The sequence below is a fragment of the Amblyraja radiata genome, chromosome 13 (genome assembly GCF_010909765.2).
Source record: "Amblyraja radiata isolate CabotCenter1 chromosome 13, sAmbRad1.1.pri, whole genome shotgun sequence".
In the NCBI taxonomy this organism is placed as follows: Eukaryota; Metazoa; Chordata; class Chondrichthyes; order Rajiformes; family Rajidae; genus Amblyraja; species Amblyraja radiata.
The window spans coordinates 1,807,266-1,827,835 of record NC_045968.1 but is presented as its reverse complement, the minus strand read 5'-3'; the positions used below and the strand labels follow the sequence as shown (position 1 = coordinate 1,827,835).

The following is a 20,570-nucleotide window of genomic DNA, read 5'->3' as shown; positions in this document are numbered from 1 at the left end:
TGCATGGTTACCCCAAACCTCCTGACACTTATCAAAATAAATGCTGTGAATTCCACATAGAAACATAGAAAATAGGTGCAGGAGTAGGCCATTCGGCCCTTCGAGTCTGCACCGCCATTCAATATGATCAAGGCTGATCATCCAACTCAGTATCCTGTACCTGCCTTCTCTCCATACCCCCTGATCCCTTTAGCCACAAGGGCCACATCTAACACCCTCTTAAATATAGCCAATGAACTGGCCTCAACTACCTTCTGTGGCAGAGAATTCCAGAGATTCACCACTCTCTGTGTGAAAAATGTTCTTCTCATCTCAGTCCTAAAAGATTTCCCCCTTATCCTTAAAACTACCAGGGTTTTTAAAGGATATTTCAGGCCAATAAATGTTGCTAAAAACTGTTGTGATTTATAAATATCTGAACATACTTGATTTTCAGATAATGTAATATATTCAATGGGTTACAAGCACGGAGTTACTCCAGCACTTTGTGTATATCTTCCAGTCACGGTTGCTTGTGTTCACGTCATCAGCATTCTTCCTTCTGCATTCTGAGCATTACGATGTGTAACATCAGACTGTTTCTCCCAGGTGGTGGATATCATGCGAGTAAATGTCGACAAGGTTCTTGAACGTGATCAGAAGCTGTCGGAGCTCGATGACCGTGCTGATGCTCTCCAAGCTGGGGCCTCACAATTTGAAACAAGTGCTGCTAAGCTGAAGAGAAAGTATTGGTGGAAAAACTGCAAGGTGAGCCTTATCAAACCAACATGGTATCAATTAGAGCAATGCCAGAAAGCAAAATGGATGAGCTTGACAATTGCCAGCGTTACTTAGACTATGTAGCAGGAGCCCTGGCTGAGATATTTGGATCATTAGGTGATCACTGGTTGAGGTTTCGAAAGACTGGAGGGAGGCTGATGTTGTGCCTCTATTGAAGAAATGTGGTGAAGAAAAACCTGGAAACTATAGAGCATGAGGCCAAATATTGGGGCTAGGAAAGTTCCTGGAGAAGATTAAGATGATTACGCTGTACATGCACTTAGAAAGACTGGGGTTGATTTGGGATAGTCAGCATGGTTTTGTCCCATGGGGTGGGAGAGTGTCTCTCATGAGTCATGAATTTTGTTGAGTTCTTTGAAGAAATAACCAAGAGGGTTAATGAGGACAGGGCCATAAAGGTCATCTATATGGATTTCAGCAAGGCCGTTGATAATTTTCCACATGGTAGGCTGTCCTGAAAGGTTAGATCGCATGGGATCCAGGGAAAGCTAGCTGACTGGATACAGAACTGGCTCAATGGTAAAATAAAACAGGATGGTGGTGAAAGATAGATTTTCAGACTGGAGACCTCTGACTAATGTGTTCAGCACCGATCCTCAGAGATTGGTGCTGGGATCATTGTTGGTTGTCATCTATGTCAATGAGAATGTACAAGCAGGATAAGTCAGTTCACAGGTGACACTAAAATAGTTTGTATTGGGGACAATGAAGGTGATTGTCAAGATTTACAGGTTCTGCTGGGCAAGTGGGCCGGGGAGAGGCAACTAGAGCAGAATTCAGATAAGTGTAAGGTTTTGCAATTTGCAAAGTCGATCCAGGGCTGGATGTTCACAGTGAATGGTTGGCCCCTTGCAAATGTTGCAGACCTGAGGAATCTAGGAGTAGCTCCCAGAAAGTGGCATCACAGGTAGAAAGGGTGATAACGAAAGCTACCGGCATGCTGGCCTTCTTCAGTCAGGGAATTGAATATAGAAATTGGGATATCATGTTACAGTCGTACGAGATGATGGTGAGGATCATGTTCAGTTTCGGTCAGTTTGCTAAAGGAAAGATGCTATTAAACTGGAAAGAATGTAAAAAGGATTTATGAGGACGATGCCAGGACTCAAGGGCCTGAGCTATAGGTAGAGGCAGAGCAGGCCAGGATTTTAGGCAAGGAGCAGAGGAGCCTGAAGAGTGAGCTTACAGAGAGGTATACAATCATAAGGGTAACAGGTAGGGTGAATTTCCCGGAGTAGGGGAATCAAGAACCAGTGGGCATAGATTTATAATGAGAGGGAAAGATTTAATAGGATCCTGAAGGGCAACCATTTCACAAAGAGAGTGATCGGTCTGTGAAGCGAGTTGTCAGATATAGTTAAGGCAGATACAATAACAACATTTTAAAATACATTTGGAAAGGTATAGAGAGTTATAGGCCAGGCACAGGCATCTTGGTCGGCATGGACAAGTTGTGCCAAAGGGCATGTTTCCATGCTGTATTACTCTATGTGTGACATTGTAAATTTGTTTTAGACAGAAGAAATGTTATCCCATTGATTTATTTCCATCTCTTCCCTTTCCTTCTTCCTCTTCTATTTTAATAAAGTTAAACAAATCTCAAAAATGTTTTATCAGGTTTGTTTTAATACATCAGGTGTATCAGGTGTGTTTAATAATCAGGTACATTTTAATATTTACCAACATGCCACGCCTTTTTTGATTCCACTGCAGAGGGTGTTGAAAATATGTGACGGTTTAAGAAATTGAAAAGCTATTTATTTCCCACAAGTATGCACAAATTTTAGATGCACAGAATCTCTTGCCCAGAGTAGGGGAATCGAGGACCAGAGGACAGGTTCAAGGTGAAGGGGAAAAGATTTAATAGGAATCTGAGGGGTAACTTTTTCACACAAAGGGTGGTGAATGGGGTTCGGAGGGAGAGATAGATCAGCCATGATTGAATGGCGGATTAGGCTTGATGGGCCGAATGGCCAAATTCTACTCCTATTCCTCAAGACCTGATGTGGAACAGTGGATTTGGAGATCAAAATGTTTTTAAACAAATTAAAATATATTTTAAAAACTAAAGCAATGAGACATCACACTTGTATAAGTTAATCTTCAGGCTCAGAGTGACGGAATTAAGGTAGGCCTTCACAATTAAAAGGACTGGAAATTTAGACTGTAAATCATAATCTCTAATCACCTTTGACAAGTTTAATCTGTATGTATGTATGTATGTATGTATGTATGTATGTATGTATGTATGTATGTATGTATGTATGTATGTATGTATGTATGACATCAGTACAGAAATTACAAACTGCCCAGTCTATTTAAATGTAAAGTTGGATCATAAAGTACAGTTTTCAAGAGTATAATGTGAAACAATGCATTGTGGATGGAGCTTGAAGAGTCAAGAGTGCTTCATTGTCATATGTACCAACAATGGAACAATGAAATTCTTACTTGCAGCAACAGAACAGGTCTGTAAACACAATACTCATAGATAACATATAGTAAAACAAAAACAAAAAATCATTATATGCATTAGTGCAAAAAACTGCTGGGTTTTCACATTTGACTGTATATCTAATCTTGTCTAAAAACCCTGTCCCACGGTACAAGTTCATTCCAAGAGCTCTCCCGAGTTTAACAAAAATCAAACTCATGGTAAGCACGGAGAATGAACGTAGCGGGTACGTCGGAGCTCGGGGACGTCTCTTAGCGCTAACGGCAGGTACTCGGGAAGACTCGCTAACGGCGGGTAAGCACGGGAAGACTCGTGAAGATTTTTCAACATGATGAAAAATGTCCACGAGAGCCCCGAGTACCGACGAGTGGCCATTACCGTAAATCTCCGAGTTCGAATCAGGGCAAACTCGGGAGAGCTCTTGGAATGAACTCGTACAGTGGGACAGGGGCTTTAACATTGCAGCAGATTAATGCATTAGTGATGATGATGATGATGATGATGTGCTATTAGAGTTATTTCTGCAGAAAATTATACCTTATTTTAATATTGCCATATTTCATAAGGACAGAATACAGAGCTTTACATCAGAGACCATGTATCATCTTTATTTCCTCATCAAATGTAACATCAAGGCTCAGTGACAGCTTCCTCCCAATGACCATCAGACTAACGAACGCTGCAAACACCAACTAAACTACAAACTACAAACTACCTTGGTTGCACTAGTGACCTAGCTTTGGTTTGATTTTTGCACTATCTTGAGTTTTTTTAATTTATTGTACTATTTTATGTAAGTTTATTTTATTATTTATTGGTTACTGTGTTTGGTGTGCTGCTGCAAGTAAGAATGTAATTGTTCTGTTTTGGTACAGTACATGTGGCAACAAAACACTCTTGATTCTTGAATTTATCCATGTCCATAACTGCACTTTACTCCACCTGTTCCTAGGAGTGGATTTCCAATCAGTAGTTCTACAAATGTTACATAGTCAGAGACTCATACAGTGTGGAAACAGGCCCTTCGGCCCAGCTTGCCCGCACCGACCAACATGTCCCATCTAGTCCCACTTGCCTATATTTGGCCCATATCCCTCTAAACCTGTCCCAGACAGTCTTGAAAGTGCATTATATTCCATTCATTTTGGAATGAATTGTAGTGACAATGAATATGACGTACTGATGCAAATATGTAGCCTGTTAGCTGATACCAACCGGGATTTTGTGAACAATTCCACATCAGAATGACTAAAAAGAAATACGTTAAATATGCATTGAATTGTAATCATCGATCATTTTACAAACTACACATAAAATGGTGTTTACCTTGTATAGTATTTTGAGGGTGGCATACATTGATGGAACCCCATGAAGATCCAGAAAGTGAACATAGGGATTAATTCTAGAATGATGCACTGCTGTTGTGTTTCAATTCCATACGGATATTTCAGGAATAAAAGCATAAAAGACTCAACAAGTCAGGTAGCATCTCTGGAAAGAGAAACATGGTTGATTTTTCCGGTCAAAGACACTTTATTAGAATTGAAAAATCTAATTGATTTTTAGTTGCATCGAAGTGAGGAATGGGGTAGATAGGGCAGAGGGACCATCTCTGACAGTAAGGCCAGGGTTGTTATGGTGATAAGCTGCATGTGAAGCCATTGGGTCGGTCGGTTAATGAAGGAGGGAGGGAACACAAGCAAATAACAGCAGTGCAATGTAGAACAGATCCGCAGCAAGCTTTTGTGTCCTTTTGTTCTCTCTCTCTCTCTTGCTGTCCCTGTCTCTCTCACCCTGGTCTCTCGTACCACAGCGCGTAGCAAACAGGAGCGGTAAGGGAGAAAAAAGAGAGAGAAAAGGGGGCTGGGGGGGGGGAGAGAGGAGGGAGGGGGAGAGAGAGACCCAGAGAGAGAGAGAGAGAGAGAGAGAGAGAGGGAGGAGAGGAGAGAGAGAGAGAGCGAGAGAGAGAGAGAGAGAGAGAGAGAGAGAGAGAGAGAGAGATGAGCAGAGAGAGGAGAGGGAGAGAGAGAGAGAGAGAGAGAGAGAGATAGAGAGATGAGAGAGCGAGAGAGAGAGAAGAGATAGAGAAGAGCAAGGGGGATGAAGAGAGAGAGAGACAGAGAAGGGGAGAGAGAGAAGAGAGAGAGAGAGAGAGAGACGGATCGAAGGAGGGGAGAGCGATAAAGGGAGAGAGAGTAGAGAGAGAGAGAGAGATCTCGCTTCTTCTCTCTCTCTCTCTCTCTCTCTCTAGCTCTCTCTCTCTTCTCTCTCCTCTCTCTCTCTCTCTCTACATTCACCTCATTAACCTACATCCACAGCTTAACCACATCTTATCCCCATGGCAACCAAACTTCACCCAATGAGAAGAATTATCACCATTCCCTAATCCCCTACCCTTACCCTCAAGGAAATGTAAAAACTAACTACTCTTTCCCAAATGGAGGATCAACCTGACGATGTGAATCTGGTTCCATTCCAGTACTGTTACCTGGCCTACTTAGTGTTCCCAACATTTAAACATCTTATTTCACCTTTTCAACATCTGCCATTTGTTGATGTTTATTGGATATGTGGGGAAGGTAGCAGAAATAAGACAAATGTTCTTGTTTAGTTTTTAAATTAGTCTTTGTTAGATATTGTTGCCCAAGTCTTGAAAGGAGCTGTAGAAATTAGCTCGATCGGGATCACCATATTATAAATTGTGGTAGCATTGGGGAAGTTCATGTTATAGGAGCAGAAATAGGCCATTCGGCCCATCAAGTCTACTCCGCCATTATATGGCTGATCCATCCTACCCTCTCAACCCCATTCTCCTGCCTTCTCTCCATAACCCCTGACACCCGTACTAATGAACAACCTGACAATCTTCTTCTTAAAAATATCCATTGACTCGCCCACCACATATGTTTGTGGCAATGAATTCCACAGATTGCCACCCTCTGACTAAAGAAATTACTCCTCATCACCTTTCTAAAGGTATGTATTTTTATTCTGAGGTTATGGCCTCTGGTCCTAGACTTTCCCACTGGTGGGAACCCTCTCCGCATCCATTCTATCCAGGTCTTTCACGGTTCAATGCAAAACATGAGAAAATGCAAAACATATTCACAACACTGATTCAAGATTCAAGAGATTGTACCTATCGCCAGTGTGTGATGGTGAACAGTATCACCAGGTTAGGGTTCGTGTTTGTGTTATTATGTCATGTGAGGGGTAAACTTGATCTAAAATGATATGAAGGAGTTGAATAAGATAGATGTAAAAAAAAAAGATATTTCCATATTTGGGAGTGAGCAGAAATGAATTGAATTGTAAAATGAATTGTTCATTAATCTATGTTAATTTAGGAACATATTTTTATCCTGAAGGTTAAACATATGGAACACACTATTGGAGGAGGATGTAATGTTAATATTATAGATGCAGTTACAAAGAAGATAGGATTAGATGAAGAGGAATAAAATAAACTTGTGTGGAATAAAGCCACAACCTCAACCACTTGTTCTGTGAAAACCACTTATGCATTAAACAATAGTGGGGAGAAAGTTGTTGGCAATGAACTGACATACCCTGCTACCTACCTCTTTTGCTTTGACCATCACAGTACTCTGACTACATGGAACCAAGGGCCATATAATCAGCCTACAATAGAAACCAAATGCAGTGGTCATTTGGCTTAACTTATTATATTAGTATAACTGAAAGATGATTGAAACAATTGGATGAATTAATATACAAACTGCATGTGGAAAGTAAAGAGAATTATCCAGATCTAGATTGATGGAACTCGCAGGTTTATTTCTACTGCAAATAATGTTTCTCTTGTAATGGGGGGTATAAAATAAAATTAAAATTAAAAATGGTATGTCCTTTTTTGCGGAGTTTTGTGTTACAATAGTGCGATTGTTTTTCCTTTTTTTTTCTTTTCTTTCTAGGGTCTTATTTCCTTTCTTTACTTCCTTCTCTAACTTCTTCCCTAAGGGGCTTTCTTCTCCCAACACTTTCCTGCACCTTCACGATTCTTGCTCACTTTCCTTACTTCTTTTATTTCTATCTTTTTTAAAGCTCGAAAAACGAAGTGGTACAACAAATGTAATAAGATATATCTGATGTGTATTATTGTAATTTACTGTACTTCTAATAAAAAAAATAATGTTTCTCTTGTTGTGCTTACAGATGATGATTATACTTGGAGCAATATGTGCATTCATTATCATCGTTATCATAAGTGAGTACCTTTCCTAGAATGCCTGATAGACTTGCATTGCTAAACATTAATTGTCATAGTGTATGATTCTGGTGCAACATGTTGTAGAAACAAGGAACTGCAGATGCTGGTTTGGAAAATGAAACACACACAAAGTGCTGGAGTAACTCGGCAGCATCTCTGGAGAACATCGATAGGGTTTGAAGAAGAGTCTTGACCTGAATCATCAGCTATTCTTATTCTCCAGAGATGCTGCCTGACCCCGATGAGTTGCTCCAGCACTTTGTGACTTTTTATGTTTCGGCGTAACATGTTCCTAGCTTTCATCTGGATCTTCTGTCTACCAACATTTTTGGATTGTTGCTTGTTGGCACATAACTTTCCATATTTATCAAACGGTTCAATTTCTCCGTTCATGATGCATTTATGGTGTGCATCAATCTGATATTTTTGTCATTTTGTTAAGCCCAGAATGCCAAATTAAATGGCAAATAAATTGTTCTAAATGGCAAATAGCTAAAAGAACGGTCAAAACTAATAAGGTGGGATTATTTACATAGACAGTGTCAAGAAGATGGAAGGTGGGTATCAGGGAGGACATAGGGGTGTAGTCTACAACCAGGGATCAGAGTCTCAAAATATGAGGTCAACATTTAAGGTCAGAAATCAGATTGGTGTTCTTCAGAAGATTGCCAGTCTTCAGAATCCGTTACCCAAGTGGAATTTGGGAACTCTGTCACTGACTGTATCGAATACAGAGAGTGATATATGTTTAGATATTCAGGGAGTCGAGGAATGTGGGATAGTGCAGGAAAGTGGGTACAGAAGATAGACGTGATCTGATTGAATGCTGGAGGAGGCACAAAGGGCTGACTGGACAACCCCAGCTTTGATTCTTGTGTTCAAGTCAAGAGTATTTTATTGTCATATGACCCAGATGGAACAATGACATTCTTAAGGGGCTGTCCCATTTTCACGACCTAATTCACGACCTCTGCCGAGTTTGCCCTTGATTCATATTCGCAGCATGGTCGTCACGGGTCATAGGTAGGTCGTGATGCTAGTCGTAGGTACTCGTGGCATCAAGTAGGTCGGGTCGTTTTTCTAGCGTGAAGAAAAATGTCCACGAGTAAAAAAAGCCGTGAATTAGGTGGTGAAAGTTGGGACAGGCCCTTTACTTGCAGCAGCACTACAGAATATGTAAACATTATGTTGCAATAACCCCAAAGGAGGTTCTTCGGGTCTGACAAAGGTGGAAAAGAGTTAGGGCACCTCTCAATACTAGAATTAGGCTTGGGGAAGATGGAAGGGATGTGTAGTTGGTCTACTACTCCTCTCCCCCTACCAACCCTCATGGTCCCTCAGATCCATTTCAGCCGGTCTCCACTCCATTCTGAAATCCAACCTCTGCACTTTTGGAGACAGAGCCTTCTCCAGGGCAGCTCCCAGGCTCTGGAACTCCCTCCCACAATTGATCCGAACTTCTGAGTCCCTCACCAACTTCCAGTCCCGCCTCAAGACCCATCTCTTCACCTCTGCCTATCCTTAGTCCCATGTCCCCCTCCCCTTTGTATCTCTGTCTTACTGCTCTATTTTGTTTTGTTCTTGACTCAACATGTAAAGCGACTTTGAGTCCTTGAAAAGCGCTATACAAATAAAATGTATTATTATTATTATTATTATTACTAGTCCCACTTGCCATATCCCTACAAATCCGATCCTATCCATGTACCTGTCTGTTTCTTAAACGTTGACCTTGCTCCTATGACAGCTTGTTCCATATACCCACTACCCTTTCTTTCCATGCTTTGGATGCAACATTAGATCGTGAAGTTGCAATATATCCTGGGCCAGGAGAAGGCGCTGTACACCATTATTCACATGCTATGATTGTTTGCAACCCAGCCTGTTCAACTTTCTGAGTTTTAGTTGAGTTTATTGTCACATGTACCGAGGTACAGTGAAAAGCTTGTGTTGCATGTCAATCAGTCAGCTGGAAGACAACATATGATTACAATCGGGTCATCCACAATGTACAGATAGAAGGAATCGACAGATATGAGAGCAGTTTAAGAAGAGCAAAGTTAAAGTAAGAAATGCTGCTAGAAGCATAGAAAATAGGTGCAAGAGTCAAGAGTAGTCCATTCGGCCCTTCGAGCCAGCACCGCCATTCAAGTTCAGAAAGTACCCCGTTCTGGCTTTTTCTCCATATCCCTTGATTCCCTTAACCCTTAGAGCTAAATCTAACTCTTTCTTGAAAACATCCAGTGAATTGGCCTCCACTGAGTCCTGTGGCAAAGAATTTGTGTGTTGCTTGTTTGTGGGCCTTGCACAACAAGATCACTAACTGGTCTGTTGGAATAGAGGGTTAAAAGAGTGGAGCGAATGTAATGCATGATTGCAAATCCACTTCTGTAACTAGCACGCAAAGAGTCGCTTGGCTTGCACGCCATCTTGGATATCTGCTTGAAAGGAGATAGACCAGGAGCTAAAAGTAGCCAGAAACATTAAACTGTGTTATTAGTTTTGTTTAGTTTAATAGTCCCCCGTGTACCACGATACAATGACAAGCATTTCTGTTGCATGCTATCCAGTTAACGAAAAGAGGAAACATGATTACAATCAAGCCGGATAATCGAGTAACATTTAGTGCAAGATACAGTCCAGTAAAGTCAGATAAAAGATAGTCTGGGGGTCGCCAATAGATGGTAGCTCAGGACCACTCTCTAGTTGGTGATAGAATGGTTTAGTTGCCTGATAACACCTGTCCCTGAATCTGGAGGTGTGTGTTCTCACACTTCTATACCTCTTGCCTGATGGGAGAGGGGAATTGTGTAAAATGGAGTCTTGAACAAAGATCTTTGGTCTTGAAAATCTTTCCCTGGTTCCAATGTGCTCCGTGAGTTTCACCTCCATGTTCTCCTTTTCTTCCAGTTTATTTCTGCACCTGAGGAGAAGGGAGTCCGTCCGACTGAACATCCAGCTTCACTTTGTTCTCGTCAGCCATATCTTCTCCAGTGTCAGATATTATTTATTCATCTCTGCTTCTATCCATGGTTGCTTTTATTTTGTCTGTAAGTTGCCCTAATCACTCGAATGGGTGCATTGATTGCTATCAAAATCTGCACAACAATTTAACCAGCTATTTACTGCCGAATAGTGAAGTAGGTTTGTCTTGTACATTCCAAGGTAAAACTAGCACAATATAGATGGATTGGCCTTCAACACTTGAATCCTCTTTCCAAATATAACTGTGACATTTATTCTGACTTGCCAAGTCATCAGGAGGTAACAGTCTGAAATGCCCAAAGCCTTAAAAATAATCGAAGGAAACCAGGAAATAATGTTTAACTTTGGCAAATCTGAACAAATTTTAAATTTGTTTTGAATATGAAGAAAATGTAATCAGTATATTCCTGATATTACATTTGATAATTTAAAAAAATAATAAAACTAAGTTTCCAGAGCCACTAAAGCAAGCATAATAATTAAATATTAATGATGAGCAGTGTGCTTGACATTTGGTACTGTCTCAAATCACAAATGACTGAAACTGCAATTGACTTTAAAACATAACCATGGTAACAGATTATTTGGTCATTTTGGTCTGAATAGTTGTTATTGTATTACCATGGCCTTCAGTTTTCAACATTCTGTTTTATCTCTGAGATGCCCTTTTCGTCAGCTCTGTATTCAAACTAAACAGAAGCTGCTTTCTCAGTACATTTCCAAATTGTCAGTTGTTAAAAGGCCACTTTGAGCACACTAAACATTTAACAAAGCGTTCACCATCAGGTGGAATGTTTGAAAGAAACTAAAATGAAGGTCCAATTCTATATATCAGGAGTTAGACTAGAAATACAGCCTAGAGAACAGAGGGATGGATGCATCGAGAGAGAGACGCACACATGAAATGAGTTGTGGCAACTAATTGAAATTGATATCAATTTATGTTGATCTAACATTGATTTGAAACCACTTTGTCCAAAGTCACACTCATTTTGGTACAGAAACTAATGAGTGGATTAAGGTAGGAACTTTGGAAAGCCTTTTCAAAAGACCTAAATCTTCTTATCCCCATTGCAAAATTCCTACCAGAGAGAAAGCTGCTTTATCCATCTATCTTTATTATCATTTTATAATAAAGATGTAACCAATAATTTATCAATCCCCACCACAAATGCTAATATTTCTACGTAATGTGGAACCACAACACCCAGGTACGTTTGCTATGTTAATCGAAAAACACCCCTAGTGCTATTGTCAACAATGTTTTTGTAAAATAGCAATGATGCCTTGGTTAGAAAGATGTGTATTTAACCACATGGGTTTAATGGGCCAGTCCCCAACAGAACAGAATGCCCATGAATGCTATAAATGACATAAACACTTGCCCCTTTCTTAATGTTGGTGGCCCACAGTTAAGACATAGGTGAGAGTGTGAGAGGAGACTGGCAGGAAGATGTTCTGTCCTGTTATACATCCATGGTGCAGCAACTCATCCTGGACATTCAAACCTCCTTTATTTCTGACAATTATGCACAAAATATCCAAAATATTGACGGAGTATTTCTCCCAATAGAGTCTCCGGAACTGACTTACAATCCTACGTGTGTAGGAAGGAACTGCAGATGCTGGTTTAAACCAAAGATAGACACAACATGTTGGAGTTACTCTGGAGAGAAGGAATGGGTGACATTTCAGGTCGAGACCTGAAGAAGGGTCTTGACCCGAAACGTCACCCATTCATTCTCTACAGAGATGCTGCCTATCCCGCTGAGTTACTCCAGCATGTTGTGTCTATCTGCAATCCAATATGGCCGTCTGATCAGATGGCAAACCAGTTGTGTTCTCTAGTCATGGTCTAGTTTAGAGGATTATTTAGATCTGATGTTTAGTTGGTTTGGTTTAAAAAGTTTAGTTTAGAGATACAGCTTGGAACCAGGCCCTTCAGCCCACTGAGTCCATGCTAACCATCGATCATCTACTTCCTACATACTAGGCTGATTTGGCCAACAGTATCCAACACCAAACTGCATCCAACTCATGATCAAAAATCTGATTCTAAGCAGCATACAATACCCTGTACCTCTGTTTTAATGGGACCTTTCAATTCTAAGGGGCCATTTGCTGATATTTTCACATTCACTTTGTCTGCTCTGTTTCATGTTTCAATTCTTTATTGAGGGTCTTTTCTTAGTCAGTTGTGCTAATTTTGTAGATCCCTTACTGAAATATTCATATGTGATAGTCTATTTTTAAAAATATTGGACCATTAATTGTTTACTTCCTCCCTTGATTATTGTATATATGGTGTTAACTTCCAAGATCTTTGACTAACATGTGATTAGTAATGTGCTATCCTCTAAAACTGTGAAAGGAGAACTTCAGAATTCATACATATGTATTTGCTAAATATGTAGTAAGTCATTTGCTTGTACAAGGATTCTGTGAGCTGTGTATATTCTCATACTGAATATGTGATCCAGTATTGTTCACAAATGTACAAAAATTGTGCTTTCATCTCCACTGCACCCTGGCCCGCCAGCCTGCACCCATTCCATTTTATTTTTAACAACCTCCCTTGTTACTTCTCGTTCTCTGTATACTGTGAACAGTTGGGAGGGATGTTAATTGGTCAACTAATTCTGTTGATGCACCCCTAGTGTTAGTCACTCGGAGTTGTACAGCTGTAGCCTTTCCAGTTTTCCTACAACTTGTTTTTCAATTCCTCTTGCTGTATAACTCCTAAGTTTTTCTCTCTATGTCAAACCTGTCCCCCTCCAGGCAACAACAACATGTTAACAGATTTGCAACTTACTGGGTGGAAATTGAGAGTGTCACCTCTCTTGCTATCATGTGCTACAGTACCTTGGTACTTCAGTGCACTGAGCTACTGTGCCATCCAGCTTTGCAACTTGGATATTCTTTCAAATTGCTGTGTTACCTTAATCGTCTATATTCACAAAACAGTCAGAAGTTTACAGTCAGTTCTAAAAGAGTGAGATGCTTTATTTAAATTATTTTTGTTTTAAAAGCAACTCCTCCCAATATATTTCTGTTGGACTAGGTTACACAATGGCCGCCAGATCAACTAATGCACGCTGTATACAGTGGAGTTTTTGTTATCCAGATATAATGGGCCAAATCTTGCCCGCCCAGACCAGCGCCCTGCTGTGTCTCCCCTTGCCTCGACTAGTTTGGTCTGGATGGGAAAGATCTGTCTGGCTGGCCTGAAGTATTCTCGAGTCGAACAGTGTGGTCTTTTCCCTTAATATACAGAAACATTTACAGAACTGAAGTCGTACAGCGCGGAAACAGCCCCTTCGGCCCAACTCATCCATCCGAACAAGATGTGTCATCGAAGCTTGTCCCATTGGCCTGTCTATGGCCTGTATCCCTCAAAACCTTTCCAGTACATGTACATGTCCCATTGTCTTTTAAATGCTCTCATAGTACCTCCACTCCACTGGTAACTTGTTACATGTACCCACCACCCTTTGAGTGGAATAGTTGCCTTTCAGGTTCCTATTATAGTTTGCCCCTCTCACCTGGGGCAATGGAGGACCCAGCGTGGGGGAGATGGGGAGGAGAACAATGGATAATTGGGGAGGGAGGGAGAATAAAGGACAATGGGGACCCGGCGTAGGGGAACCACAGTGGGGGGGGGGGGGGGGGGGGGGGGGGAGAGAATACAAGGAGGGGCTTTGTAACTTTGTCAGCACCGTAGGTGGCTGTTATTTGTATACATTGGGTATGCAGCAAATAATCTCACTGTGCCAAGTCACAAGTATTCCATTCCATTCCACCTTAGAGCTATGTCATCTGTTTAGTTTGATTTAGTTTAGAGATACAGCGCGGAAACAGGCCCTTCGGATCCGAGTCTGCTCCGACCAATGTTCTCCATACACTTGCACTTTCCTTCACATTAAAGACAATATCGGAGCAATTGAACCTACAAACCTGTAAGTCTTTGGTGTGCGGGAGGAAACCGGAGCACCCGGGGAAAACCCACGTGGTCATGGGGAGAACGTACAAATGCCGTAGACAGCACCCTTACTCAGGATCAAACCCGGGTCTCTGGCGCTGTAAAGCAGCAAGTCTAGCGCTGGGCCATCGACTCCCTACTCTGGGTAAAAGACGCTGTGAATTGTCACTACCTATTCCCCTCACGATCTTATACATGATCTTATATCATCAGCCTTGTGCGCTCCAAGGAATAAAGTCTTTGCCTGCCCAACCTTTCCCTCTAGCTTAGGGCTTTGAGTCCTGGTAATATCCTCGTGAAATAAACTTAAAGTAAGTGGTGGAAGAATAATGAGGAACTGAGAAAATATAACTGCTGAATCACTTTTATAAATAATTTTCAAACAGTAATGTAAAAGAAAATAATTTTATAAAAAGCAGCCTGCTTCTCCTGTGGCCTCCTAATCCATTGCCCTACAATTTTCATTGAAATGAAAGTGAATGCATAAGTTACACCTTGGCCTAACCTGGTGTATGATCGTGATATGATTTCCTCAGTGTAATACAGCTTAATTCCAGCATGTGGTCACAAAATGCTGGAGTAACTCAGCGGGACAGGCAGCATCTCTGGAGAGAAGGATTGGGTGACGTTTCAGGTAGAGACCCTGCTTCAGACTGAAAGTCACTGAAAAGGGAAACGAGAGATATAGACGAGGATGTAGAGAGATATAGAACAAATGAATGAAAGATATGCAAAAAAGTATCAATGATAAAGGAAACAGGCCATTGTTAGCTGTCGCTAGGTGAGAACGAGAAGCTGGTGTGACTTGGGTGGGGGAGGGATGGAGAGGGAGGGAATGCAGGGGTTACTTGAAGTTAGAGTAATCGATATTCGTACCCCTGGGCTGTAAGCTGCCCAAGCAGAATATGAGATGCTGTTCCTCCAATTTGCATCTGGCCCCACTCTGATAATGGTGGAGACCTAGGACAGAAAGATCTGTGTGAGAATGGGAAGGGGAATTAAAATGTTTAGCAACCGGGAGATCAGGTAGGTCCAGGCGGACTGAGCGAAGGTGTTCAGCGAGAAGATCGCACAGTCTACTGTAAGGTCTCGCCGATGTATAAGAGTCCACATCTTGAACAACGGATACAGTAGATGAGGTCCTCATTTCAGACTGAAGGAGGGTCTCGACCCGAAACATCACTCTATTCCTTCTCTCCAGAGATGCTGCATGTCCCGCTGAGTTTCTCCAGCATTTTGTGTCTATCTTCGGTTTAAACTAGCACCTGCAGTTCCTTCCTGCAGGACTGGGCTCCACCTCTAGGGCAGAACAAACAAACAAAATCTTCTTTCCAAATGTGCAAGCCCCAGGCTAAAGCGTTTGACAGCCTAAGCATGGATGTCTGGGCGTGTGGCTTTTACATGGCAGTTCCATCAGAAATGCTGCCAAAAGTTAGGACAATCCCAACCCATTATAAAGAAAGTAGAAGCAGGTGCAAGTTCCTCAAGAACTCTCTGCCATTGCTGATCCTTTCCACAGGCCCTCTTTGCCACCTGGTCCATATACCCTTTAATGCCACTCAGCCTTGGATACAAAATTCAAGGTTAGTTTTGTCATCCGTACGTTTGATTAATGATGTAAAACCTCTCTCATGGCTGAAAATAGAAGAACATGCTGATCCGGTCTTCATGACTAGAATTTGTACTGGACACCATTGAACTGTGAACTGACCTAATCTCAGTGCTGTTAAGTGAATATAGACACACCTGTTGCCTACTTTTTCTACTTGTTTTTGATTTTTTTCTGTGAACAGTTGCTTGGTTCACGTACAGTAGCAGCATCGGAAAATGGTGCGTTCCAGGCGAATGGAACAACAGAAGTCATTCCTCTGTTGAAAAAAATAATTTACGATGAAGGAGTACAATGATGACCAATAGGTGTGCACCATGCGGTTACCTTTTTCGATAAGACTTCGAGTGAAATCATTTCAAGCTGCACCATTTTTGGTACACAAAAATAAATCGGTCTCACTACTTGTTTAATAAAGGCGGGAAACTATCCATCTAAAGAAGGGTCACAACCCGAAACGTCACCCATTCCTTCTCTCCACAGACGCTGCCTGTCCCGTTGTGTTAAACTCCAGCTTTTTGTGTCTATCTTTGGTTTAAACCAGCATCTGCAGTTCTTTCCTACACAACCCATTTACAGTGTACTAATCACAAAAGGTACACAAAAATGCTGGAGAAACGCAGCGGGTGCAGCAGCATCTATGTCGTTCCTACACTTCCTTGAGTGGAAAGAACTTGGGAGTTCCTGGTAATTTACAGCACACCAGCCATTGTGTTTAAGAAGGAACTGCAGATGCTGGAAAATCGAAGGTCTACAAAAGTGCTGGAGAAACTCAGCGGGTGCAGTAGCATCTATGGAGCGAAGGAAATAGGCAGCGTTTCGGGCCGAAACCCTGAAGGAAATAGGCAATGTTTCGGGCCGAAACCCGGAAGGGTTTCGTCCCGAAACATTGCCTATTTCCTTCGCTCCATAGATGCTGCTGCACCCACTGAGTTTCTCCAGCATTTTTGTCTACCTTCGATTTTCCAGCATCTGCAGTTCCTTCTTAAATACTAATCACAAAGATCATCGACACACTATTGCCCTTTAGCGAACATTGGTTCATTTTCCATTTCACCTTCCCGTGTTTTCTCCTCATTCTTTTCAACCTTATCCCTTCATGTCCACCTATTTGATCCAACTACTAGTCAGATGCCTGCATTTTAATACTTGGGAAACGGAAGGCAAACCGAAATTCAGTTGCAACATTTGTACAATTAGGAGCATTGAAAAATAATATGGATTGGTTATTGACAATATGGTCAATCAGTATGATTATTTATGACTGATTATTGATAAGCTGCTGGTCCTGCATCATGCTATTGACTGTTTGATTATTGATTAATGCTTAGCTCAAGATATGAGTTAAGGTTGAGATAGGTGGTTGTGGTTAGGTTTAGGGGCACGGCTTAATATTAGAGGCAGGACTATGCTGTTATGGTTGTGATTAGTTTGCATCAGGACTATGGGATGGTGCTATTATACTAAACCCGATTGGAAATGTGGTGTCAGTCGCAGCAAGTTACACAGAAGCACAAAGACTGCAGATGATGGACTATTGAATACAAGCCAGATGCTGGTGGAGTTCAGCATGTTGAGCAGCATCTATGGAGGGAAAAGGACTGATAATATATTTAGTTTAGACTGCCAGGACAAAGTTTCCAATCAGGACACATCTTCAGACTCAACAGATGATGTTTCAGGTCAACACTCCAACATTTTTGGGGTAAGGCAACACCAGTCAGTGCTCTTGTGAATATTTTCATTCCTCCTTAAGGGACAAAAAAAATCATGCCTCCCTTTTCCACAAACCACAGTGATCATTCTGAATAGTTTGGCTCATGAAAGGTCACAACCTGAAACCTCGTCTGTTCATTTCCCTCTGCAGATGCTGCCTGTCCCACTGAGTTCATTCAATGCTTGTAGCAAGTAACATGTTGTCACTGGACATGCCCAGCAGTGAAACACATATCTAAAAATTTGGCCTAAGCTAAATTGTGACATGCACTTTTACCCAACTTACAAAAAAAAAGTGATTGTGCTTCTCCCTCATAAATAATAGAACAGATGTCAGTGGAAGATGGGCGAGTGAAAGTACTGGAAATAACACCAAACAAAAATAGTTGTTAAATTTTCATTAAGAACTTTTTGTGAGGATGTAGATTTCTGATTTTGTATTAGTTTTCTAGCATTTATTTTATCTCAATGAGAAATACTAAGAATGAACAAATATTCTGGTATTGCAAAACAATGGGAGTAAATAGGCACAGGTGTATTGTTAACTTTCTATAATGGCCTTGGAATATTGTTATATTACAGTTTAGAAAAAAATATTGTCTTTTATATCTTTTTGCTCTCAAATACATTCCAGTTTTCTCATAGTCTTCTTATTTAATATCTTGTAGTGCTTTTTAAATTTAGACAAGAGCCAAAATTGTACAGTATTTTCCAGTTTTATGAATGGAGGCGATCACAGTTCTATTCTTGCTCTAATAAACAGCACCATCCCTGCCCCCATTGATTTAAAAAAAACACTGGGATTTGCATGGAAATGTTGCATTAGATATATACTAATTTGATGTTGCAATGATTAACTAATGTTGCAATTGTTAACACCAAGTTTGTATACCTTTGTCTGTGTGTGTGTGTGTGTGTGTGTGTGCGCGTGTGTGTGTGCGTGTGCCTGTGGGGATGTGTGTGTGAGTGTTTATATTTAAATCGGAGAATGCAATTTCCATGTTGTATATGTGCAACATTGATGTATTTGTCCTGGCAAATAAACCTTTGTTTAAAAAAATTGTTTCTTATTTAGTCGCTCCATGGTGTCTGGGTATTAATGGGTTCTTCGCAAACACGACACGACAATGACAAACTTATTGAATAAATGAAAATTGCTGTTGTTATTATTCATCTTGCAAAATTGTCATTTGGCAAGTTTGCGAACATCTTACGGTGTGCACAAAGATGTCCTGCAGCACTTCACAGAACACAACTAAACAAAAGTGGTTTATGCTGATCAAGAGAAAAAGGAACAACTACTGAAAACATGCTTAGAATAGTGGTCTTAAAGAGGGAAGGGAGGGAGTTAGAGAATTCAAGGCTACGGCAGATGAAGTCACACCACCTAAGGCCTGCATAACGTGAATGAGGAGGGGGTGTTCCAACTAGTGGGAGAGTCTAGGACAAGAGGCCATAGCCTTTAAAAAGGAGATGAGGAGGAATTTATTTTGTAAGAGGGTGGCGAATCTGTGGAATTCATTACCATAGATGGCTGTGGAGGCCAAGTTACGGCGGAGATTGACAGATTCCTGATCAGTAAGGGTGTCAGGAATTATGGGGCAAAGGCAGGAGAATAGGGTTGAGTGGGATAGAAAGCCATGATTGAATGGCGGAGTAGTTCTGATGGGCCAAATGGCCTAATTCTGCTCCCAGAGCTTATGAACCATGAACAAAGCTGAAGCAATTGCAACTGAGGCTGAAGGACAGGCCAGAGTGATGTCTTAGAGGGTACTAATGCTCTAATAGATGAGAGCAATGGAGAGAGGCACGACCCTGAATCAGAACATTTAAAACGGAGCTCTGTTTAACTAGGAACTAATGTGGATGTGGAAAGACAACAGTAATGGGTGAATTAGACTTAAATGCCAGCTTGAATACGGGCAGCAGTGTCCTGGATTATCACAATTCTAAGAGGTTGCCATGACGACCTTCGAACAGTCAAGTCAGGAATGAAATAAGGGCACTAATAAGCAGCTGGAGAACTGAGGTAAGACTATGTTCAACAATGTTACTAATAAATCTGTGTTTTGCACTTGTGGTTCATATTTAAACTGGAATTACATGACAATATTATTAAACATTATTAATGAATTACAAATTAACACTATTAATTCAGCATGCACAAAACATCATAACCATATAACCATATAACAATTACAGCATGGAAACAAGCCATCTCTGCCCTTCTAATCCGTGCCGAACACTTACACTCACCTAGTCCCATCTACCTGCACTCAGACCATAACCCTCCATTCCTTTCCCGTCCATATACCTATCCAATATATTTTTAAATGATAAAATCGAACCTGCCTCCACCACTTCCACTGGAAGCTCATTCCACACAGCTACCACTCTCTGAGTAAAGAAGTTCCCCCTCATGTTGCCCCTAAACTTCAGTCCCTTAATTCTCAAATCAGAGTGAAGAAGGTTTGGGCTTTCTTACTTGAAAGCTGTTTTAAATGTTCACATTTTCTTAAACCCTGATCTACCACCCTCTGCTTTCATAGCCAAGCTAATGAAATTAATTCATATGTAAATTATCTCATGCCTGAGATAATGTGGTAACATAATGTGGTTATGGACATCTACCTCAGAGTTTGGCTCATTAAAATGTTTAAGTTGTGAATATCCATACAGAGATTTCATGTTTATGGAGCAGCAACTTGTCAAAAGCATTCATTAGTTAAATCACATGCTATATATGCAATCACATGCAACTCAATGACCTCTCTGGTCAGGGAGAGCGAGGAGGTCATAGAGAGGAGTTACAGGG

The 20,570-nt window shown here is 41.0% G+C and overlaps 1 protein-coding gene and 1 long non-coding RNA gene across 2 annotated transcripts in view; both read left to right on the top strand.

Moving 5' to 3' along the window:
• Nucleotides 1–14,030, top strand: part of LOC116979542 (vesicle-associated membrane protein 2-like) — a 76,394-nt gene extending 62,364 nt beyond the window's left edge. The window contains exons 3-5 of the mRNA XM_033031090.1: nt 589–747; nt 7,412–7,463; nt 10,377–14,030. Of these exons, the coding sequence (XP_032886981.1) occupies nt 589–747; nt 7,412–7,463; nt 10,377–10,393 (228 nt within the window). The 3' untranslated portion in view covers nt 10,394–14,030. The remainder of the gene's footprint in view (nt 1–588; nt 748–7,411; nt 7,464–10,376) is intronic.
• A 2,564-nt stretch (nt 14,031–16,594) lies between these two features.
• Nucleotides 16,595–18,808, top strand: LOC116979540. The gene is made up of 2 exons (XR_004413740.1): nt 16,595–16,635; nt 17,044–18,808. It is a non-coding gene; the product is annotated as an uncharacterized LOC116979540 (long non-coding RNA).
• Nucleotides 18,809–20,570: the final 1,762 nt, after the last annotated feature.